This window comes from Thalassophryne amazonica, chromosome 12 (genome assembly GCF_902500255.1).
Source record: "Thalassophryne amazonica chromosome 12, fThaAma1.1, whole genome shotgun sequence".
NCBI lineage: Eukaryota > Metazoa > Chordata > Actinopteri > Batrachoidiformes > Batrachoididae > Thalassophryne > Thalassophryne amazonica.
Window position 1 is genome coordinate 97216700 of NC_047114.1, and position 26113 is coordinate 97242812.

Consider the following 26113-nt stretch of genomic DNA (forward strand, 5'->3'; position numbering starts at 1 on the left):
CTTTAGGAACAGTGTTGCCACAGTTAAGGCCCCCTGACATTTGCACAACTTTGATCCACGCACGCAGTCTGCAGTTCACGAGAGTAAACTTGTCTTAAACTCGCAAGTGCGCAAAGGAAATTTTGAAATGTTCAAAATCTCCATCACGCATTAATTACCTGAACTTCACATGAACATTACGCAAACAATTAAAAAAACTCTGCGTGAGTGCGAGTGATTGCATCAGTGCACTGCATCAGACCACAGCTCGTCTGAATGACTATAACGAGATGTTAAATCTATCATAAACATACTTTTACAGCTGCGCACAAGAAGGGATGAACATGCAACTGTTTCACCAAGCCATGACAATGTAAACATGACAAATAATTACCTTTTTAGTTGGCTCCAAATGCTTTTTCCACCTCGTTCAGCGCGAGACAGAGGAAAAGCAGCAGCTGGAACAGTCCTCTGTGATTCTGGAAGCAATTAGAGCCATTTTCAACAGCCAACTTGAAGAGATTTAATCCACTACGAAATAATTATTTTATATATGCGACGTCCAGCGCACAGCACTTGGCTTCCAGTGGAACACAGCACGGCGTCCAACTGGGAACACAGCGAGTGGGATCGACGATGTACATGCAAGTGCACAGATCAAAGTCGTGCAAGTGTCAGGTGGCCTTTACTTTGAAAAGTTACTTTATTAGTTACTTTTTACAGTTACTTTATGCAGTTACTTCATTAGCAGCTTGTCGGCAGCTGCTAATGAAGTAACTGCATAAAGTAACTAATAAAACAACTTCTCAAAGTAACTGTGGCAACACTGTTTAGGACCATAAACCTGTTTTTACCTGTTTTCTGTTGTGATTCTCTGCATTGGGGTCCTCTTCCAAAACCATTACACACAACAATGAAGAGAATTCAGACCTATAGAGACCCTGTGGTCCACTGGGTCAAGTGCTTGCCGCCAGATTCCATAGCATACAGGGATTGAGAGTCTCAGACTCCCCCTTGGATGAGGAGGTCCATCACAGGTTACCTCCCCAGTGGTACCTGTTTATAGCTGGAGATGAAGTGCCTTGTCCAAGAACACAGACTAGTTAGTGGGGCCAGGAATCAAACCCAGTTCTACATATTGGTACCCCTAATCTACCTGCTCCACTATGGTTCTGAAAGCTATTGTGAAACTGTACTGAGTTTTAATAAAGTTATTGTCTTGTTGCAGAGTGGGTACCTCAGCGGTCTCTCTGGAGGATCCTCTGGTACCGCTGGAAGGACTTTTTCTCAAATGAGAAGTAACTTGGGGAGATTCAGATAAATGGTATCAGTTGGAGTATGACGGACTGTCAGCCGTGGTGTTCTGGCCATGTGGCATGTTTCTCTGAGTATGATCCAAGGCACAGGTGTATCATTGTTGAGGATGGGAGAAGGCCGTGGACACGCCCACACTTCACCAGGCTGCAGCGGATGGTTACTTTTGAGAGATGGGGATGGGCCAGTTGTCTGCCTGGGTGGTTGCCATCCAGGACACAAGGCAGTTCGGTGGTGATGGGGACACGTCCACGTGCGGCTCTAACACGTGCTCCCAGACCGAAACAGACACTGAAAGTCACTGCAGAGTAAATCACTGGTTTGTATAGAAACAGGTGACAGCACATACTGTACCTCCCCCAAGATCACCTTTAGTACCTACTTTTTTTTTATGAATGTTGTACTAAATTTGTTCACCAAGTTAGTCATTTGTATGTATTGGCCTGAAATTGTTTCCCCTCCTGGAGCCCCCAGAGGGCTTCAGTCAGAAAGTCCAAACTACCAGGACCAGATGGTCACAGACAGAATGTCTGTACTGAATGTCAGAAAAAATTCTACAAACAGATGTTCTGTAATAAATAAAAAAGTATGAAAAATGGCTTTTTTTTGCCCTTTTGGGTGGCCCCTGAATGATTCAAGGAAAATTTACTTTTTTCTGTCTATAAACAGCCTCCCAAAGAATTTTTATACAAAGCTACAGAAACTATTGAACAGATCTTCTGCAATTGATTTGTAAATTTAAATAATGCCAAATTTTGCCCTTCTGGGAGGCCCTGGAGGCCTCAGGGAGCTTCAGTCCACAATTCCAAAGTTCCATGAGCAGACAGACCCATCAAATTTCAAGAAATTTCACTGAAGAGTGTTTTGATCAGATGTGTGGACGGAACAATGAGGACAAATCTGGACGGCATCAGACCTCTCACAACCATAATGTGATGATAATGATAATATAATGATATTATAAGGATTTGTGTACAATATCTTATTTATTGATGCCTTTACCAGGTTTGGGTTTATTTTTATAGAGAGGGTTAAAAAAAAAATAAATTTCTATTATCCTCAAATTTGAGAAGCAATGGAATAATAAAGTGACCTAATTCTGGTTTATAGTGACATGTCAGGCTTTATTCTCTGTAAAATCACCTTAATGTGAGCGTAAAGATAAACTAATTATATCTTAGCAATATGGCTTAAAGGCCATTGATCCTTTTATTGAAGCTGATATGGGAAGAAAAAAATCCATCAGTGGGTCATTAAGTAGAAAATGAACGACGTGTCAGTTTTCTCGACACTTCATATCCATTTAGGAAGAGGTCATGTTTTCCCAATATCAGGACTGAAACCATCATTAACCTTTAAAATTAAACGTCACCCGTTTAAACGTCACTTAAAATGTCTTTGTTTAGTTTCACCTTAATGTAACTGATCATTAACGACAGGAAATGTTCCAAAGCAATGCAGTATTCCAAGAACTGGTGGCAAAGTCTTTGGTTGAGAGTCACCACGAGCTGATCCTCTGCTCCTTTAATCCGGTTCGGTGTACCGGAGTCTGCGTGCGCACTTTCCTCCTCCGGCGCTGCGTTGGGAGCGCACGGAGGGCGCACGGTGTCAGTTTGCTCCAGCCATCGTCGCGTTCGGTCGCTGGATGTGCGCTGGCGTCTGCGAGCTGGAATTTTGGGGAGTGGAAATCTGTGTGTGACTTAATCCCTCCTTCAGCTCCTGACATTCCTCCTCCGGCGGCCAGTCGCTGGGAACCGAGAGGCGGAGAAAGAACCGAACCCGGGAGTCAGGCTACGGAGCCCCGGAGCTCCGAGGTTCTCTCCGCTTGCTTTTTCTTGAACCCCGGAGTGTGATTTTTCTTATTTTTTCCGACTTGGAACTACGTCCTGCGGTGCGCGTCGGTGTCTGCGGCTGTCACCGGAGCGCGCAGGCTCCACTTTTGGACACCGGATTTTTTTTTCTTTTCTTCCTTTTCAATCTGTTTTCGGCGTTTGGATTAATATTATTTGATCTCTCCGTGAAATGGCAAGTTGCTCCCTGACGGACGTGGGGATCCGGTTCTGAAGCTCGCAGGATGCTGTGGACCCTACAGAAACCATCCCCGTTCCTCTTACTTTGAGACTAATTTTCCAGTTTTCCTTTTTCCTACTTCAAGACTCCGGGCGGGTTTCTGCTTTGATCCTCTTTTTACGCAATGTCTGCGCTGCTGAATCCGAGGATGTACACTGGATTTCTATTGTTCCTTTTCGCACAACTCGTGGATCCGTTGACTCAGACCGGTAGGTGCTGACAGCTTGTATGGATACATGCACACTGACAACAGGCAGCCTGAGACAATATTGATTAATTTTGCATCATTTTGCACCATTCTCGCCTCTCACCTGTTCTGGCTCACGGCTTCCCCCTGTGAGATCCAGTCTGCAGGGGCACAAAACAAAATATTTTTTACTGTATGGAAACGGAAACATATTGTAAAACGACACCGGTTTAAGCATAAAACAATTTTATGGGGGAAGATACAAAGCTGACGTATGAACTTCTTGTAAATGTGGTTATTGAATATTGTGACCGCGTTTGGAGCGTTGGCGCATGTTGCCGCTGCAGGCTGCTGATGTCTGATGGGTTTGGATCGGTGTCCGGCGCCGGAACTCCAGCTCGCTTCACCTTCGTGGGTGTTCACGCACCTTATGGCATTGATACAGTCTCGCCTCACCTGTTTGTGTTTCTCACCTTTCCCCGCTCTGATGATTCCTGCGACTTAACAGTTCCGCGGCGCGTAATGCGGTTGGAGGTTTTACGCACGAATGGATTCGCTTCAGTTTTGTTTACAATGATTTTATGTCGCCACTCCGTCCTTGTTTGACTCGTGGTTGGCTTTCTCGTGTCAGCATTTGAGCGCAGTTCCCTCAGCACAAAGTCTAACTGAATAACTTTGTCTCACGCTGCAGATAAATGTGGAGGGAGCATAGAGATCCACAGCGCGGACTACCTGACGTCTCCGGGGTACCCCAGTGCCTACTCTCCGTCCCAGCTGTGCGTGTGGGTGATAACAGCCCCAGAACCGGGTCAGAAGATCCTCATTAACTTCAACCCTCATTTTGATCTGGAGGACAGAGACTGCAAGTAAGATTCCTTTGTGCGTCCTCAATCCTGCCTGGATACAGCGTGAAACTCTGCCACCTATCGGTCACATTGTGCTCCAGGGAGCTGGGGCTGATGAGAGGTGGCACAGAGGCAGATGAGGAAATGAGTTTTGTAATTCATATTTGATGAGCAGGGATGCCGTTTTTTCTGGCATTTGGCTTTTTTGTCACAGAGATTTAAACATAATTCAGCTCAATTTGATCCTGTGGGAGAAATATTCTGGTGGTTTTATTTGCAGGCAGAGTTCTGTGTTTGAAAGTCTGGCTTGAGTGGTTTTAAAGGATCTGCAAATTAAGTGGCATCATATGTAGTTGCCATTTATAATGAAACAGGAGAATTAAATAGTCCAGCAAACAGACTGGCTGGTTGGTGACGTCATGACTTGTTGAGGATGTGCCATGGAGTTTTGTTGATGGTCATCATCATGAAGTTTAGCTTGACTGAAATCACTAACAAGTTGATGAGCACATGGTATCAAGTTGGGCTGCTGGATTATTGCAGAAATCATAATCAGAATTATTTTGACAAGAAATGAAATCAGAATTATTGATGATGATTATTCACTGACTTTGACAGTGTCCTGTATTTACTGACCTAAGTAGAGGTCTGGAAATCAACAGTGCCTTGAAAAAATATTCATCTTATTGGTATTTCACACATTTTAACTTGTTTATGCCATTTCAAATACAAAAAGTAATTCAGGCTTCGCGATATTAAAATTTTCTAAAATGATCCTCCTCAAACTCAAACCCAAATCAAATCTCTCCAGCGTGATATGAATTAAATACAAATATAAAAGCCACAATGATGGGTCGCATAAGTAATGGAACGCTTTGATGTAACATGTAAATAATCAGTTTTATTACCTTTTTTTTTTTTTCTTTTTTTTTCAGACAAGTCAGGGGATGGATACATGAACATTTCCAAGTCAATGAATGTGTCTTTGACTTTATTTACATCTGTCTTTCAGAAATACAAACAGTTTGGTACTGTGTGGTAAATCTGTCTGGAGGAGTCAATTCTCAAAAATTTAGTGACTGTGCAAGAAGAAGAGTGAGGAAAGCCACCAAGGCACCCAGAAGAATTTATAGGCTTCTGTGGCTGTGATTAGAGGAACAGTGCACAGTGCACAGCTGTTCTATATAAAACCAGAATCGCTGGGGTATTTCTTCCCAAACTACTTACATTTTAAATGAGGAATTTATTTTGAAAAAAAAGTCTTAAATGTCACTGAACTGAAAAAATGATTTTAAAAAGTAAAATTATAACAACTCCCAGTTAACTCATAAATGGGCAAAGTGTTGGAAAGTGGGCAAGATGGGCGTGGCCTTACTGAAGTCTCAACGCGACGCCCAAATCTCGTAGTTTCCAAGCAAACTAAGGTTAGTAATGCTAACTTTGGTTTGGGTGTTTGCTTCATATGTATTTAGGCAGACTGGGTGGTAGATCTGATCACAAGTGTCTTCTCGGGTGGGGGGGCACATTCAAAAGGCACTGGCTCTGATTGGTTGGTTGTCATGTGATGACCCCCATGCTGTATGATTTGTTAACCCCAACACTCACCATAACTCCAAGGGACTTGAACTTCTTTCCCGTTTGCTGTATCTCTGTACTTCTCGAAGTGTACCTGCTGAATTCATGTTTTGGGGTGCGTCTCTGAACCTGTAGCCACTTGATCTTAAAAATCTACGACCGCCATACGGCATCATCAATGGAGCTAATCTCATCAAGCTATTAATGCTAGCTTATAAGTGCTAACATGCAAATTAAATAATACTAAAGTTTCAGTCGGAGGAAATACTGGAGCACTGACTTCTTAGACGGTCCATTAGTATAATTAACCACATAATCTCCAACGTTTGGAATAAAATGCTCAAAAAGGACAAACAGCAGCTTACAGCCATAATGATCATTCAATATTCTAAAAGTCCATCAGGTTGGATGTGGAGGTGGGGTAAGGCCCAACCGTGACGCCTCTGAGTGGCAGAGGAGCGCACAGGTGGGCGGTCCAGAGCTTTAGCATTTTCCCGCTGCCCGGCCAGAAGCCGAACAAGCACGTGTCACAGTGAAACCTTCAAATCCAGAGGGAGATTAGAGAACTGAAAGGTCTCGCTGCTGTTCTGGAGTTTTTATCATAGCACTGCTAATGATGCATGGTGTTAGCCTGCTAGCTAACTAGCTGACTGGTCTTTTTTAGGGTCCTTTGGACCAAAGGACCTTCAGAATAATGGGAACTTCCCACTAGACTGGGGAGGTGATGGTCTAGTGGTTAAGCATTGGGCTTGAGACCAGAGGATCCTCGGTTCAAATCCCAGCCTGACCGGTGTGTAGTGAGCGTCTTGTATGACAGCATCCTGACATCGGTGTGTTTGTGTGAAGCTTGTGCAGGAGGTGGAGCAATACCAGTTACATCTGGCAGGCCTCCACGCACAGCCTCGACTCTGGAACCACTCGCCTTGATAGTGGTTGGACCTTATTCTTCTCTGGAGTGGTCTTGGGTGTGGGGTGCCGGGCGGGTGTGGGGATACTCTTGAGTCCCTGGCTGAGTGTCACTACGTTGGAGTTTACCCCGGTAGATAAGAGGGTCACCTCCCTGCACCTTCGGGAGTGGGGGGGGTTCTGACTGTTGTTTGTGTGTATGCACTGAACACCAGTTTGGAGTATTTGGCCTTCTTGGAGTCCTAGAATGGAGTCCTGTATGGGGCTCTGGTGGGGGAGTCCATTGTTCTGCTGGGAGACTTCAACGTACCTGGAGAGGCGTGATTGGGAGGAACAGCCTCCCCGATCTAAACCTGAATGGTCGTTTGTTATTGGACTTCTGTGCTAGTCATAGACTGTCCATAACAAACACCATATTCAAACATAAGGATGCTCATAAGTGCACATGGTACCAGAGCACCCTAGGCCGAAGATCATTGATCGATTTTGTGATTGTATCATCTGATTTGAGGCTGCATGTTCTGGACACTCGGGTGAGAGGAGCAGAGATGTCAACTGATCACCATCTGGTGGTGAGTTGGATCAGAGGGTGGGGGAAGACTTCGAATAGACCTGGTAAGCCCAAACAGGTAGCGCGGGTGAACTGGGAACGTCTGGAGGAGCCCACTGTCCGACAGATTTTCAACTCACACCTCCGGTAGAGCTTTTCTAGCATCCTTGTGGAGGTTGGGGGCATTGAACCAGAATGGGAAATGTTCAAAGCTTCCATTACTGAAGATGCAATGGAAGCTCTGCTGTGGGGGAGGCAAAGCAGCGGGTGTGGGAGGAGTTTGGAGGAACCATGGAGAAGGACTTTCGGGCGGCACCAAGGTGCTTCTGCCGGACCATGAGGCATCTCAGGAGGGGAAAACGGGGAACCATCCAAGGATCCTGGAGGGGGCCTGGCAGTATGCCCATCCAGTCTACATGTGTTTTGTGGACTTGGAGAAGGCGTATGATCGGTACCCTGGGAGATACTGTGGGAGGTGCTGTGGGAGTATGGAGTGAGGGGGTCCCTTCTCAGGGCCAACCAATCTCTGTACTCACAAAGCGAGAGCTGTGTTCAGGTGCTCTGCAGTAAGTCGGATTCGTTTCCAGTGGGGGTTTGCCTCCGCCAGGGCTTCGCCTTGTCAACGATCCTGTTTGTGATATTCATGGACAGCATATCGAGGCGTAGTCGTGGGGAGGAGGGTTTCCAGTTTGGTGGGCTCAGGGTCTCACCATTGCTTTTTGCAGATAATAGGGTCCATTTGGCTTCATCAGCCTGTGACCTCCAACACTCACTGTATCGGTTTACAGCCGAGTTTGAAGCAGCTGGGATGAGGATCAGCACCTCTAAATCTGAGGCCATGGTTCTCAGCAGGAAATTGATGGATTGCCTACTTCAGGTCGAGAATGAGGTCTTGCCCCAAGTGAAGGAGTTCAAGCACCTTGGGGTCTTGTTCACGAGTGAGGGGACAATGGAGCATGAGATTGGCCAGAGAATTGGCGCAGCAGGGGCGGTGTTGCATTCGCTCTACCATACTATTGTGACGAAAAGGGAGCTGAGCCAAAAGGTGAAACTCTCGATCTACTGGTCAGTCTTCATTCCTACTCTCACCTATGGTCATGAGGGTTGAAAGAACTAGATCGTGGGTACAAGCAGCCAAAATGGGCTTCCTCAGGAGGGTGGCTGGTGTCTCCCTTAGAGATAAGGTGAGAAGCTCAGCCATCCATGAGATGCTCGGAGTAGAGTCGCTGCTCCTTCACATTGAAAGGAGCCAGTTGAGGTTGTTTGGGCATCTGGTAAGGATGCCCCCTGGGCGCCTCCCTGGGGAGGTGTTCCAAGCACGTCCATCTGGGAGGAGACCCTGGGGAAGACCCAGGACTAGGTGGAGAGATTATATCTCCACACTGGCCTGGGAACGCCTTGAGATCCCCTAGTCAGAGGTGGTCAGTGTGGCCCGGGAAAGGGAAGTATGGGGTCCCTTGCTGGAGTTGTTGCCCCAGCACCCCGATCCCAGATAAGCGGTTGAAGATGAGTGAGTGATGAGTGGTTTCCAACTGATAACAGGGTGACAAACAGGCATAAAATTAGAACCTCCATCCAATATTGGTGGTGTCGGTAAATCCATAGCAGAAAAATTAGAGTGACTGAGGTACTTTTGATTGAGATATAATTCAAAATGTACACTAAATGGGCTTTTCACTATTAAATTCAAATGGCTACAAAATCCACAATCTGGATCAGATCCGGATCAAACTTTGTCAGGTGATAGTGAGTGCCAGTCTACACCTCACTTTCAAATAGGAGAGTGATTGGAGCACGTTTGATTAAGATAGAATGAAAAAAAAAACATAAAATGAGGTTTTCAATGTTAAATTTAAATGGCCACAAAATCTGTAATCTGGATCAGATCTGGATCAAACTTTGTCAGGTGATAGTGGGCGTGGTTTTGTCTGTTCTCTGAGCACTGTTCAGCTCCTTCATCTTTTTATTTGGTGGTGATTCCCTGGATGGAATCGACCCCAGACGTTTTGGCTCTGACTGACTAAGGAGGTCACGCGTTCACTGCCTCTCCATAAATCATCCTGTTTTTACAGCGGCTCCTTTGTCTTTTTTAAAAGCTGTGTTAAATCATGACGAGCCCTCCTCCTTTATTGTCTCTCAGATGGGCTCCTGCATGTCGGCTAGGTCATGTTTCAGTGTACAGGGACTAATAAAGCGTTAGCGTCCCCCAGCATGGGGACAGATGGTGGATGCTGGGAGTCTTTGATGGACTTCACACCTTCTCCTCTTCTGCACACTGATGTGGCAGCAGGAAGGTCCTGGACCTGGAGGAGCAGTATGAGGATGTGAGAACAGACTCTTAGTATTTAATGAAATCTAATAAATCCTGGTAATAAACTTGGAGTCAGAGGGTCAGCACTTTGCTCTGTAGCAGAGCGTTATCGCTGTTACTGTCCACTTAAATTACTGTCATTATAATAAAACCTTATTGTGCTTCTTCTATCCACCGAGTTCAAATCTCACATCTTGCTGATGGGCAGGCAGCAGCATCAGCGGGATTCAAACGTGCAACGGAAATCTGCAACTTTCCCCTGAGGGGTCTCGGTTTGTTTTGTTGTTGTCCGGGCGCCCAGTGATAACGAGGCTTATTTTCCCATAATGCCTTTCGGCATGTGTGAGTTTTAATGCTCAAACCTTCAGAATTAGTGCATTAATTTAAAACTAAAAGATATTTGTGATATTTTCACTTTGTAAAAATGACAGAGTTAATGTTAATGTCAATAAATCATCAGGAATTAGTTTAATTTTTAAATCAAACCATAAGTCAAACCTGCTTTGCTTTTTGTGCCTTTTGCTTCAAGTCTCTATGTTGAATGTAAATGACTCTTGTTTACAGCAGTGGGCAGGGCGCACAAAGACAGAACTGCTGACTCATTGTTTGTGTTGGGTTTGTGATCACCTTTGATTCTACTCAGAAGAGTTGGCGGTGCTTAAACTCAAAACTGGCTTGTCAGTAGCTGACAGTGTAGTGGAGTCAATACTAAAAGTTAGCAGTTAGCTGTAGCTTCTGCTAATTTTTTTTTTTTTTTCAGTTTATTGGTTTATTGTTATAAAAGTTAATTTTTCAGTTAGCGGTTATCGAAGCTAACCTTTTGGTTAGCTGTGCCCACCACTGATTTCAGGGCAACTTGGTGTATAAATCTTATCGTTCCAGGCAATCGGATTTGCCACTTCACCGGAAGTGATGTGTATGCGCCATCCCATTAGCATACTAACTAGCCATAACGCTTCTTCTTCCATGATGTTTTATGGCAGTTGCCAGACCGACACCTGCTTTGCCACCACCATCTAGACAGGAGTGTGAAATGTCCCTCTGTTCCCACATCACACCAAAACGGCTCATCTGATCGCTTTGTTCTGGGGTAGCTAGCTAATGGGGTAACATGGGGGGGGGGGTAATTTTCATGTACCACTCATACATATATGGCATTCAGTAGTATAATCTCAGACTAAAGTATTAGCATGCTAACTAGCCAAAACGTTTCTGTGAAGTTTTCTGGTCATTGGCAGACTGACATCTGCATTACTGCCACCATCTGGCCGGGAGTGTTAATAGACACTGAATCCGAACACACAGCCTTTCTCACAGTGAACAGGCCATTCAGCCGGGACCGTGAGCATTTAAAAAGCTTTGTGACAAACCTTAAAGACAAAGAGGAAACATTTATGAACAGTGTTGTGTACCTGGATGTTCTGTGACAGGAGAGTTGCGGGTGATAGTGGTGATAGCGGTGTGCGATATTGCTAGATTGCAGATACCGATACAGATACTGATACTTTTTAATAATTAAGGTGGATGCATCATGAAAATACTAAATCTGAATGAATTTTCATGACCTTTAAGTGTTCTTTTGATTATTTATTTATTTTTTTTTTCTTCTTCTTTGGGTTATTAATTTGTTAAAACCCAGGACAGAATTTGGGCAAAGCTTATAGGTAAATAGATACTTTATTATTATAATAAAAGTTTTTGGTCAGAAACAGTAAATAAATAAGCCACACAAAACTATCACTCCACAAGAAATGTTATAAAACAAGTAGAATTTCGAGCATGTTCAGGAAATAATAAAAAAGAATTATAATTCTATTCTAGGATATATGTTTTCAGCATTTGCCCTATGGGCGGGTAGTTTGCTAGTATTAATAAAACCACATTTGATGAACTCAGTTTAATTTTGGCTGCAAGATTTCTGTCCAGGAAGATCCAACTCAATTAAATTATGTTGCATGGATGTGCTTTGTTTAAGTTGGGGCCACATATATTTATTTTTTTAATGAAAATTATGTAGAAAATTGAACTGAGATGGCCAATTCAGTTTGTGTGTGTGTGTGTGTGTGTGTGTGTGTCTTGCCTCAGGTCATATCTCTGTAAAATTGATTATACTTTTGAAGATGTCATCTTAAAGCTGTAGGGCCTTTCAAATTTCACAAAACTGGGAAAATTTAGTTTCTACTGAAATCACAGCAATATAATATAGATTTATTTTTTTAACATGTTGCAAAATTACAGCTCCTTTTAATGAAGAGGACATATTTATCTGGGGGGAAATATTATATAGTGAATATTGTCTTTATTGCTGTCATGCAGACTAGCTACATGAGGATACGTGTGCACATGCGTGATGTTTTGAGATTACCTGTGACCCATCTTACTTTAACATCCATTGGGTTTCTTGTAAATCACTTCCAAGTCTACCAAATGTTGGTCACAGCATCTGATCCCTTGAATTTCTCCCCTCAGGGGTTGAAATTCTAAAAAGTTTCCAGACAGCATGAATTTTGATCTTATTGGCAATATCATATTATGACTCCCTTATCTAAATGCTAAGGAATAAAATCATAGTGGTGCTAAAGAAAATTCTTTTTATGACTTAAATCTTAGAAAACCCAGTGGAAATCGTGACACAGAAACATCAAAAGTTTCTACTGCAAATCTAAATTATTTCATAAAATCACTCACTGTTGTTATCTGAAGAACATTTCTTTGCAGAATACATAACTTGCTTCCCAACAAGCTCAGTGGGCGTGTTTTTGTTCCACCTATATGCTAACTAGCTAAGTTACCACAGGCGGCCATTGTCGTAAACGAGCTCGCTAACTAGCCAGCAAAGTACTCAGATGTTAACAAGAATGGAGTGTGTTTGTATTGACCAGTACTGTGTTGCAACTTACTGCAAAATGTATCAATCTGTTTTTAGAAGAACTTGTAATTTAATAGGGCACAATTTTATAGCATTACGTATCAAGGCACAGCTAGCTAATTTGAAAGCCGCCATTTGTTTACATCATGTCCTCTTAAAGGTTAGCATTAGTAATTTTGTGATTGGTCACTAACACAGGTTGTGTTAGTCATCAAAATTAAACTCAACAGCAAAAATTTGCGTAGATGATGTGAGTAAATGTAGCGCCCCCTGTGGGAAACCAGGCCATGAAGTACATGGCCTGTTAATGTATTCTACAGCCCGCTCAATGTGCCATATTAATGTGACAATGTGTGGTGTTTACAGACCTGGACCAGTGCGTTTCTCCTCCAGATATCCTGATCATAAATTAGTTGCTCCACACAAAGAGAACTATTTTCATTATTTTTATCACTTAAAAAAAAAATCAAATAATAAAATCAACCTGTACAAGCTTTACAAATGTGTGATTTGCTCAAGTTCTGCCTAAATAGAAAAAATAATAATAATAATTTTGACTGCCTATAAAATGTTATACAACAAGGAAGACAGAAAAATATGAAAGCTTTTCAAAGTCCTTAAATGGCTTTAAAACATTATCTTTTATTCAATGGGTTGTAAATCACCATGTTTTAAATGGACTTTAATCTGTTTACATTACAGATACTCTTGTTTGAAATGGTTTAAAACTTATTTTAAATAGTTTTAATAATAGTGTTAAGCTGGTGTTTTTATACCAGGTTTTAAATAGTTTAAATCAGGTTTTAAATGGTTTTTGATTGGTTTCAAATAATTTTGACTGATTTTTAATAGTTTTAATCAGGTTTGAAATAGTTTTTAAATATATTTATTAGTTGTTGTGAACTCCTTTTAAATGGCTCCATACTGATGGTAAAAAAAAGAAAATTAACTGAAATTCATCCAGCTACATTTGAGATGAAGTGAATATCTTTGTTGTTGTTGTTGTTGTTTGGTCACAGTAGGTCTTGTGAACACATCTAGAAAATGTATCTGAAAAATGAATTGTGTTTAGCGTGTACTTTTTTAGGAACCAATTAATCGATTACTTGTTTATAAAACCAGTGTAAGAAATCAATCATAAGTGGTTAAATGCAGCTTCTCTTTTGAAATTATGAAAAATACGTAACAAACCCCACAGCAATTAAATTAGGAAGAATTTCTCAGTGCATTCGGGGACATTTCAGTGAAAACTGAGCGTAACCTTTGAGGGGATCACATGGCGGTCTGAGCGATCTTTTCGCCAGCGACCTTCTGCTTCCATGAAGACACACACAGGCAGCAGACGATGAGTTAGATGAGAAATATGTCAGAAGTTTGTTGGGTCCATTGGCTGTGCCTCTGTATCCAATCTGCACCAGAACAAGTCTGGTGTCAAGTACACGTCTGAAATAGTGCGGCCGAAAAACGAATCCCTGCGGAGCGTGGGAAAATAGAGCAGAGGCACCGGTAGGGAACAGGCCTCAGCGGCGGGATAATCTGGGATATCTTTTGAGGAGTTGGAAAAACTGTTTTCCTCCTACATAACAGTGTATGACACACACACACACACACACGTGCGTGTGCGAGCGTGCCTAGCCATATACAGTTTGCTTCATATGCACACTTTGAAATGTGTTCATGCTGTTGATGTGAGTGCAACAAAGCTGACACCCCTGCTGTTACACACACACACACACACACAGTGGTACACAAAGCGGGGAAACCACTGCAGCATGATTCATGGTTGTGTATTTTGTCTGTTTCAGTTCTTTTTTGTTGAGGTTTGGGTTATTTCTGTATAAAAGTCATCATGGTGTAACACTGTCAGTCCTGCTCTTGTTTCAGTGTTGGTGAGAAAAACTCAACTTTTGGAAAACTGTGTCTTTAAATAACAGCTTTGCTGTTGAAGAAGCAACAGCATGAATGAGCATGAATAAAGAAGTGTGATTCATTCTTTTCTTGTAGATCTGAAAAACAAAATGTGCCATGATTTGTTTTTTTTTTTTTTTACTGTTTTCTACAGTCACAAGACGGATACGGTCAGATCAGAGGCTCCACAAACAAACAGGCTCTGTGTGTGTGTGTGTGTGTGTGTGTGTGTGTGTGTGTGTGTGTGTGTGTGTGTGTGTGTGTGTGTGTGTGTGTGTGTGTGTGTGTGTGTGTGTGTGTGTGTGTGTGTGTGTGTGTGTTTTCATGCTGAAATCTGGTTGTTGGGTGTTTGAGGGGATTGTGAGTGTCTTTGAATTTGTAAGGTTGATTGGATCCTTTCAGCTCGGCTGACGGCAGAGTAACCAGAAATAAAGTGTTTATATGTGAAGTAAATTATGGATGGATGGATACATGGATGGATGATACATGGATGGATGGATACATGGATGACTGACGTCTGTATGCTTGAATGGATAAATGATGGATGGGTGGGTGGATGGATGGATGACTTCAGGATCCATGGATGGATAGATACATGGATGGATGACTTCTGGATGGATACATGGATGGATGGCTTATGGGTGGATGACTTCTGGATGCATGGATTAATGGACGAATGGATGGATGACTTCTGGATGTGTGTATTAATGGATGAATGGATGGATGACTTCTGGATGCGTGGATTAATGGATGAATGGACGGATGACTTCTGGATGCATGATTAATGGATGAATGGACAGATGACTTCTGGATGCGTGGATTAATGGATGAATGGACAGATGACTTCTGGATGCGTGATTAATGGATGAATGGACAGATGACTTCTGGATGCGTGATTAATGGATGAATGGACAGATGACTTCTGGATGTGTGGATTAATGGATGAATGGACAGATGACTTCTGGATGCGTGGATTAATGGATGAATGGACAATGACGTCTGGATGCGTGGATTAATGGATGAATGGACAATGACGTCTGGATGCGTGGATTAATGGATGAATGGATGGATGACGTCTGGATGCGTGGATTAATGGATGAATGGATGGATGACTTCTGGATGCATGATTAATGGATGAATGGACAGATGACTTCTGGATGCGTGATTAATGGATGAATGGACAGATGACTTCTGGATGCGTGGATTAATGGATGAATAGACAGATGACTTCTGGATGCGTGGATTAATGGATGAATGGACAATGACGTCTGGATGCGTGGATTAATGGATGAATGGACAATGACGTCTGGATGCGTGGATTAATGGATGAATGGATGGATGACGTCTGGATGCGTGGATTAATGGATGAATGGACAGATGACTTCTGGATGCATGATTAATGGATGAATGGACAGATGACTTCTGGATGCGTGATTAATGGATGAATGGACAGATGACTTCTGGATGCGTGGATTAATGGATGAATGGACAGATGACTTCTGGATGCGTGATTAATGGATGAATGGACAGATGACTTCTGGATGCGTGGATTAATGGATGAATGGACAATGACGTCTGGATGCGTGGATTAATGGATGAATGGACGGATGACGTCTGGATGCGTGGATTAATGGATGAATGGATGGATGACGTCTGGATGCGTGGATTAATGGATGAATGGATGGATGACTTCTGGATGCGTGGATTAATGGATGAATGGATGGATGACTTCTGGATGCGTGGATTAATGGATGAATGGATGGATGACCTCTGGATGCGTGGATTAATGGATGAATGGACGGATAACTTCTGGATGCGTGGATGCGTGGATTAATGGATGAATGGACGGATGACTTCTGGATGCGTGGATTAATGGATGAATGGACAGATGACTTCTGGATGCGTGGATTAATGGACGGATGACTTCTGGATGTGTGGATGAATGGATGGATGACTTCTGCGTGCGTGGATGAATGGATGGATGGATGACTGACTTCTGGAAGCATGAATGGATGTCTTCTGGAAGCATGGATGGATGTCTTCTGGATACATGGATGGATGGATGAATGACTTCTGGATGGATTGATACAGTTAATGCAACTGATGATTAAATCAAAAGACGTGTAGATTTTTATGGATGGATGGAACATCATGGAAAACAAAATCAACAGGTGGACTATTTGATGAATGGATGAATAAACAGATAAGATGAATATGTGACAGTGGATGGGTAGAAGGTCTGAATGTCTAAACTCAGGACAGCAGTGTGAATGAAGTCATAAAGGGTGAATAATAATTGAAGGTGTTTGATTATTTGATCGCTAAACACTGAAGTCGTTTCTTTCTGTGGCTCCAGACTTTCAGTTTTCAGTCATTTCTCCGTAAGTGGAACCTCTTTGTGTTTCTGACGGTTGGACGAGTCGTTTGAAGGCGTCAAGTTTGTCTCTGGGAAACTGTGATAGAACATAAAGACGCTAATCAGCGACTCACCTGCTGCTTCACCGGCACCACATGCCAGATATTCTCAGACACGTTTGCCTGGTTTTAGATGCAGACTTTGTTGTCCCGGCAGTACTTTGCTCAGCGCTGACTTTCAAAGAAAATCAAAGTCTTCCTTCCAGATGGTGCATTCTTCATTTCCACAGCAGCCGCAGAAAAACAGGCTGCAGTCACACGACGGTTTGCACGTGGCTCCAGTCCAAGAACATTTCAGCCTCCAAAAACACCAAAAACTGGGTTGTTTCTTCTGTGTTTTACTTCAACTTCTTTCCCCAGTTTGTTACTTTGAAGTTGTGAGAATTAGTCCAAAGAAAGACGGATATTTGCCCTTTCATATTTTCTGTCAGAGTGGAGGATTAGAACATGTAGTCTTGTTCTGAATTTGTTCCTTTCTGCTGAAAGGAAAAAAAAAACTTTAGAAAACCAAAGAGTTTTTGTTGTTTTTTTTCCCCAAATTACTGAGGTGACAATTTAAAAATAGAAGTCACAGTTTGGTCCAAAAAGTTGCATAAAAGTTATAAACAGGAAACAACACATGAACATGATGGCATATTTTCCCCTTTTCTTGTTCTGTTTGGTTTAAGTTACAACATTTAGGGCTTCATCTTCCATCCGAGGCAAAGCGGAGCACACTGCAGTTTTAAGGTACTACTGATGCAGCCATCATTTTCAGAGCCGTTGCGCACGTTCTCCAAGTCAAACATCTACTTACAAAAAACCTTTGTTGGTCTAAAAAGTAGGTGTGGTCCAGAAAGTGACGGCACAGTAGACCAATCACCTGCAGTGGGTTGTCATATTTGAAGGACAGAATACACAGACGCGCCTTACATAAGTGGGTTCACAACACACGTGCACTCTGCTCAGTTAAACTGCATTGACGTAATCAAAGTAGGCGACACCCAGACAGCACATACCTCCACCACACCAACATATTCCTCACTTTCACTTTATTTAGCATCAAGCCTCGTTTCCAAAGTATTTATCAATACGCTCATAAAGGTTCAGCAAGACCCATTTTTACCTTTTTGAGTTCAATATTGCTAGATCTCTAAATCTATAAATCTAGTCTGGATCCAGAATACATTCTGGATTTATTCAAAAATTCTGTAAATTATTTCCTCTAACAATATCCATCTGCTCGCAAAATGTTATTGAAGAACATTATTAAGAACATTTTGAATTAAATGTTCCTGAATGCTTAATGCTTCTTCTGGATCCTGGATATGTTCTGGTTCAAAGTCAAAATAAAGTCCCAGGAGAGGTGATGGTCTAGTGGTTAATGTGTTGGGCTTGAGTCCAGAAGATCATGGGTTCAAATCCCTGCCTGACTGGAAAATCACTAAGGGCCCTTGGGCAAGGCCTTTAATCCCTTATTGCTCCCGGTGTGTAGTGAGCGCCTTGTATGGCAGCACTCTGACATCGGGGTGAATGTGAGGCATAATTGTAAAGTGCTTTGAGTGTCTGATGCAGATGGAAAAGCGCTATATAAATGCAGTCCATTTACCATTTACCACACCTGTCTCTGATCTTCTCATTACATGTTACTATTTAAGTTTGTCACTGTTCTGCTTTCACTTTGTTGGGTTATTCTGGTTCATTCTGTTCCTCTTAGTAGTTGCTAGTTCTGCATTCGCTCATCTCTGGTTACCCTGGTGGTGCTGCCAACTCTTCTTCTGTGTTCCTGTTCATTTGGTTCCTTTGGTTCATTTGGACTCGAAGTGTTTCACATACTGGACTCATCTCGTTCCTCGATAAATAAACTTTTGACATTTTCTGCTTCTGTCTGGTCCCTGTCTGCAACTTTGGGTTAATTCCTTTTGAAATTACGACAAATATGGACTTTGTATTTTAGACTGTGCACAACAGTTTGTCAAGATAGGGCCCTTAGTGTTATTAAAATAAAAACATTGAAGTGGAGCCTGTCACAGCCATAAACGAGTCACTCACCACTTTAACAAGATCAGTTTCCACATAATGACACAGAATTCCAAAAAGATCATTCTGTGACAAATATGGAAGAATTTCATTAGAAGCCACTTTCTCAAGAATTTTCTCTTAAAAAATGATCAATTAAAACAAGTCTGTAATTTGCTGGTCCAAACTGCATCTCTTAAGAAGAGGTCTGACCATCCCACAGTGTCCTTCTTGATCACTGTCAGCCTCTGCACTCGTCTATTCTCCCCTGGTCTTCATTTCTCTCGCCCACCCTCACTGAATTGAATTGAAATTATAATAAACTTTAAAGTCAATACAATCTCAGATCTTTTACTATTTGGAGAAAAAAAGGTCTTCAGAAAAAGGATGTCTGAGCAAAGCTGCCGTGTTCGGAGCTGATCAGGATGCTGCTCTGTGCTGGAAGTCACTGCTGCGGAGTCCAGAGTTTGTCTCATGATGAATAGAATCTCAGACCGAGAGATCTGACGGAGAACATAATGTGAACAGTGTCGAAAAATCCACTTTTAACAGTTGGCTCTTGTCTGCAGCAAATATTTGTGTAAAGGAAGGAAGAGTGAACTCTGTCCTGCTATTGTTTGTCTTACGCAAGAGTACTGTGTTTGGATTTGCTTTTTCGAAACAATTAGGGATGCAAATCCTGCTTTCTGTATGAACCCTCTGACACTTATGAAACGCTCACAGTCAGAAACAGTAACTGTACAAGTGTAGTAGTTGTTGGGACAGAGGACGGCAACGCAGAGAACCACCATAAGAACCAATCACGGCGAGTACCATCCCAGCGCAAAGGAACAGTTCCACAGTCCTCAGGCTTCAGTTTGGTCAACAGTTCTCTTGGTCGCTTACTCAGCTAGACGTCAGGAGCACGAGAGATCAGTCCAACCACTGGCAGGGTTCCTGAGGAGCAGAAGTTGTCCAGAAACATAACTGGAGCAATCATAAGAGGTGAACAAGACCAGGAATGTTGGACAAAAATCAGAAACATGGAAAGGAAGAGTGGATCCAAAACACAAGTGAGGAAATAACGAGAGAGAGCGAGAGAGAGTGAGAGAACAGGGATAAAACGAGACAATCTGGCAAGGAGTTAACACAAATGCCAGTAAACAGTTGACCACAAATGTGTGAAGACACCTGAACCCAGAAACCAGAACACTTAAGAGTAAAAGCGTGAGAGAAAGTCCAAAGCTAAATGGTAAATGGACTGCATTTATATCGCGTTTTTCCATCTGCTCAAAGCGCTTTACACATAAATGCCTTGCATTCACCCCGATGTGAGGCTGCTGCCATGCAAGGAACTCACTACACACCAGGACCAACTGCTCTCACAGAGAAAGTGTGGGCGTGGCTTTAGAGGCGTGAGTAGTACTCGCCACCCAACTTGAACTCTCTGCCACAAACATGCCAATACTCGCCACAAATAAGTCACACAGTGCCACACAGTTTAGGGAGAGTGTTTTGGTCATGTTCAAAAACTCACCATTCAACTTCACTTGTCACATGGTCTCCCTTTCCACACCACGCACACGCCAGCTGTGTTACAAACTGGAAAGCACCAAACTGTTCAGAAACTCCCAGTCCGTGCAAAAAAATGGAGGGGAAAAAAAACAGAGGCAGGAGGTGATGCGTTATGTTGAACGCCGCACACATGCAGCGGTCACATGTCGGTAGTTGTCCGTATTGGTGGTGAGTGCAGTGTGTCAGTAGTTGCCATGAACAGGCCACACACACACGCCTTCTGTGTGAGAGGAACTTCACACAGGAGAGACCGTGAAGAGAAACTAACGCACAGGACATACGCAACAGTCGACTAAATACAGACCAGAATCAAACACCAGAAGACGTGACTCACAACACTTGATAAGTATGTACTCTATATATCTCATCTCTTCACAGAGAGAGAGAGAGAGAGAAATGTTTAAAATGTTTGTACTTCACTGTTGCATCATTCTTCTTCTTTTTTTTTTTTTAAGACATCTCCGTAAATGCAGACAAAGTCCGTTGTTTGTTTTTGTTTGTTTATGGCAATATCTTCAAAACACAAACACAAATTTCAGTCAAACTTGGCTGAGAAACTAGATGGATTGTCCTCTTGCAACACGTCATTTCAAGCTTATAGGTCAAAGTTCAAGGTCATATTAGAGGTCATCGTCTATGATGGTCCATCGTCTCTGGTCCAGGATCAGCTGGGACCAACAGCAGCAGGTGACTGTGAATCTGTCTGTCTGTCTTTATCCTGCTCTGTCACACGTGTGGAATCTGTTTAAAGTGACGTCTCGTGAAAGCGTTCAGATCAGGTCTGAATCTGGTCTGAATCAAAATTATGTTTTTGTAGCTTTGACACTGAAGAGCAAGTTGGCGCCGTGCTGGCGGTGCGTGGATCAGTCACGCTGTTCTGTCACATCTGGCTACAAATTGAAGTACAAATTAAGATGAATATCAGCCGATTCTCAAAACACACACACACACACACTAAAACTAATGAACTGGTGCAAAGGTATTGAGACTTATTTGGCTGTTGGTCCGTGAACTCCACTCAGATGACAGATTAGATTGTTAAGGAGCAGATTAACAAGCAGCGAGTTTGGCCAAGTGAGTGGATAAACTGCGTCAGGCACAGCTGAAGTCCCGGCATTTACAACCGTCAGGCTGATGCTCACCAGATGTCCCAAAAGCAACAAACACACACTCACACACACACAACCACAGAGGAATCAGCTGGACTTTACTTTATTTTTACTTGTTTTCAATGTTTTTATAAAAGATTAGTATGAGATTACAGCTGCTGTAAATTCTGGCTGCACAATAAAAATGTTCTTTATGACAAGAGCCAAAGTCTGACGGAGGTTATTATACACTCAACAAAAATATAAACGCAACACTTTTGGTTTTGCTCCCATTTTGTATGAGATGAACTCAAAGATCTAAAACTTTTTCCACATACACAATATCACCATTTCCCTCAAATATTGTTCACAAACCAGTCTAAATCTGTGATAGTGAGCACTTCTCCTTTGCTGAGATAATCCATCCCACCTCACAGGTGTGCCATATCAAGATGCTGATTAGACACCATGATTAGTGCACAGGTGTGCCTTAGACTGCCCACAATAAAAGGCCACTCTGAAAGGTGCAGTTTTGTTTTATTGGGGGGGATACCAGTCAGTATCTGGTGTGACCACCATTTGCCTCATGCAGTGCAACACATCTCCTTCGCATAGAGTTGATCAGGTTGTCAATTGTGGCCTGTGGAATGTTGGTCCACTCCTCTTCAATGGCTGTGCGAAGTTGCTGGATATTGGCAGGAACTGGGACATTTTCAGCTTCCAAGAATTGTGTACAGATCCTTGCAACATGGGGCCGTGCATTATCCTGCTGCAACATGAGGTGATGTTCTTGGATGTATGGCACAACAATGGGCCTCAGGATCTCATCACGGTATCTCTGTGCATTCAAAATGCCATCAATAAAATGCACCTGTGTTCTTCATCCATAACAGATGCCTGCCCATACCATAACCCTACCGCCACCATGGGCCACTCGATCCACAACATTGACATCAGAAAACCGCTCACCCACACGATGCCACACACGCTGTCTGCCATCTGCCCTGAACAGTGTGAACCGGGATTCATCCGTTAAGAGAACACCTCTCCAACATGCCAAACGCCAGCGAATGTGAGCATTTGCCCACTCAAGGCAGTTACGACGACGAACTGGAGTCAGGTCGAGACCCCGATGAGGACGACGAGCATGCAGATGAGCTTCCCTGAGACGGTTTCTGACAGTTTGTGCAGAAATTTTGGATTTTGGCTCTTGCTTGCCTCTACTGGTGGTTGGCTCTCACTGCGGTATTGTATCACTTCCTGTTCCGGAGCACAGCGGTGTTTTGCTGTATCTGTTAGCTGTTTAATCTGCGCAGTTAGATTGATCTAGTTACCTAGATAACGATTTGTTTCACAGTGTAATCTTCACGTGCCTTAACTAAAGCACTCCCTCTGCTGAATCACCTCTAAATTATTTACACATTATTGACTTTGTGTGTTTATAGGAATCCGCTAGCTTAGCGCAGCTACTAGCTCTTAGCCAGTTTAGCGTGGCGGCTTCTCCTGTCTCTCCCGCACTTTTCTGCTGTGGGTGTGAAATGTTTAGTTATTCCTCGGCCTCCTTTAGCAGTAATGGTACTTGTAATAAGTGTAGCTTATTCGTAGCTTTGGAGGCCAGGCTGGGCGAATTAGAGACTCGGCTCCGCACCGTGGAAAATTCTACAGCTAGCCAGGCCCCTGTAGTCGGTGCGGACCAAGGTAGCTTAGCCGCCGTTACTTTCCCTCTGGCAGATCCCGAGCAGCCGGGAAAGCAGGCCGACTGGGTGACTGTGAGGAGGAAGCGTAGTTCTAAACAGAAGCCCCGTGTACACCGCCAACCCGTTCACATCTCTAACTGTTTTTCCCCACTCGGCGACACACCCGCCGAGGATCAAACTCTGGTTATTGGTGACTCTGTTTTGAGAAATGTGAAGTTAGCGACACCAGCAACCATAGTCAACTGTCTTCCAGGGGCCAGAGCAGGCGACATTGAAGGAAATTTGAAACTGCTGGCTAAGGCTAAGCGTAAATTTGGTAAGATTGTAATTCACGTCGGCAGTAATGACACCCGGTTACGCCAATCGGAGGTCACTAAAATTAACATTGAATCGGTGTGTAACTTTGCAAAAACAATGTCGGACTCTGTAGTTTTCTCTGGGCCCCTCCCCAATCGGACCGGGAGTGACATGTTTAGCCGCATGTTCTCCTTGAATTGCTGGCTGTCTGAGTGGTGTCCAAAAAATGAGGTGTGCTTCATAGATAATTGGCAAAGCGTCTGGGGAAAACCTGGTCTTGTTAGGAGAGACGGCATCCATCCCACTTTGGATGGAGCAGCTCTCATTTCTAGAAATCTGGCCAATTTTCTTAAATCCTCCAAACCGTGACTATCCAGGGTTGGGACCAGGAAGTAGAGTTGTAGTCTTACACACCTCTCTGCAGCTTCTCTCCCCCTGCCATCCCCTCATTACCCCATCCCCGTAGAGATGGTGCCTGCTCCCAGACCACCAATAACCAGCAAAAATCTATTTAAGCATAAAAATAATATAGCACCTTCAACTGCACCAGACTAAAACAGTTAAATGTGGTCTATTAAACATTAGGTCTCTCTCTTCTAAGTCCCTGTTAGTAAATGATATAATAATTGATCAACATATTGATTTATTCTGCCTTACAGAAACCTGGTTACAGCAGGATGAATATGTTAGTTTAAATGAGTCAACACCCCCGAGTCACACTAACTGCCAGAACGCTCGTAGCACGGGCCGAGGCGGAGGATTAGCAGCAATCTTCCATTCCAGCTTATTAATTAATCAAAAACCCAGACAGAGCTTGAATTCATTTGAAAGCTTGACTCTTAGTCTTGTCCATCCAAATTGGAAGTCCCAAAAACCAGTTTTATTTGTTGTTATCTATCGTCCTCCTGGTCGTTACTGTGAGTTTCTCTGTGAATTTTCAGAACTTTTGTCTGACTTAGTGCTTAGCTCAGATAAGATAATTATAGTGGGCGATTTTAACATCCACACAGATGCTGAGAATGACAGCCTCAACACTGCATTTAATCTATTATTAGACTCAGTTGGCTTTGCTCAAAATGTAAATGAGTCCACCCACCACTTTAATCATATCTTAGATCTTGTTCTGACTTATGGTATGGAAATTGAAGACTTAACAGTATTCCCTGAAAACTCCCTTCTGTCTGATCATTTCTTAATAACATTTACATTTACTATGATGGACTACCCAGCAGTGGGGAATAAGTTTCATTACACTAGAAGTCTTTCAGAAAGCGCTGTAACTAGGTTTAAGGATATGATTCCTTCTTTATGTTCTCTAATGCCATATACCAACACAGTGCAGAGTAGCTACCTAAACTCTGTAAGTGAGATAGAGTATCTCGTCAATAGTTTTACATCCTCATTGAAGACAACTTGGGATGCTGTAGCTCCTCTGAAAAAGAGAGCTTTAAATCAGTGCCTGACTCCGTGGTATATGTTGTGAAAGTGTAGTGACACGGACCCACAACAGGGGGCGCAAAATGAACGGTCAATAGATGAGCCAAAAAGTAACAATTTAATGTTGTGAAGGTGCACAACGAATATACAGACAATCTCAGAATCTGATAACAGTCAATCCACAAAGGTGACGTGTGGGCAGGCTCGAGGATAGAAGACGTCTGTCCTGAGAAGAGCCGGAACCACACGATTTCCGCCGCCACCGAACCTGGTGAATACTGGAGCCGCCAAGTCCCGAATTCCCAGGTGATCACCGTCCCCGACTGTCGGATCTGGTACTGCTGGCGAAGAGCAAAGACAGTCAAGTGTGGGTGTGTGTACACCTCGTAACAACAACGGTGGGAATGCCACCTCCACCTCTAACACACACTCGTGCAGCGTCTGTGTAACCACTTATCTGAATCTGCAGGCTGAGAAGGTTACCTCCATAGAAGTACGATATCTCGGCGATGAGGTGGAGATGACGTCTGGGTTTTATGGAGTGAGATGATGAAGTATGAATGAGTGACAGCTGTCAGGAAATAATGAGTGACAGCTGTCACTCCCGGCTGTGTCCATGGCGGCAGCGCCCTCTCGTGCCTGAAGCACGCACTTCAGGCAGGGCGCCCTCTGGTGGTGGGCCAGCAGTACCTCCTCTTCTGGCGGCCCACACAACAGGACCCCCCCCCTCAACGGGCGCCTCCTGGCGCCCGACCAGGCTTATTGGGGTGTCGACGGTAGAAATCGGCCAAGAGGGCCGGATCCAGGATGAAGCTCCTCTTCACCCAGGAGCGTTCTTCGGGTCCATACCCCTCCCAGTCCACCAGATATTGGAACCCCCGGCCCATTCGACGGACGTCCAGGAGCCGGTGCACTATCCAAGCCGGCTCCCTGTCAATGATCCGGGCAGGAGGCGGCGCCGGACTGGGAGCACAGAGGGGTGAGGTGTGGTGCGGTTTGATTTTGGAGATGTGGAACACCGGGTGGATCCGCAGTGAAGCTGGGAGCTGGAGCTTCACTGCAGCAGGGCTAAGGACCTTGAGGATGCGAAAGGGTCCGATGAACCTGTCCATC

General features: G+C 43.5%; 1 protein-coding gene across 1 annotated transcript in view; it reads left to right on the top strand.

The window, feature by feature from the left end:
* Positions 1-3125: 3125 nt before the first annotated feature.
* LOC117522651 (neuropilin-1a-like) overlaps positions 3126-26113 on the top strand; it is a 165706-nt gene continuing 142718 nt past the window's right edge. The window contains exons 1-2 of the mRNA XM_034184103.1: positions 3126-3572; positions 4242-4416. Coding sequence (XP_034039994.1) covers positions 3488-3572; positions 4242-4416 — 260 coding nt within the window. The 5' untranslated portion in view covers positions 3126-3487. The remainder of the gene's footprint in view (positions 3573-4241; positions 4417-26113) is intronic.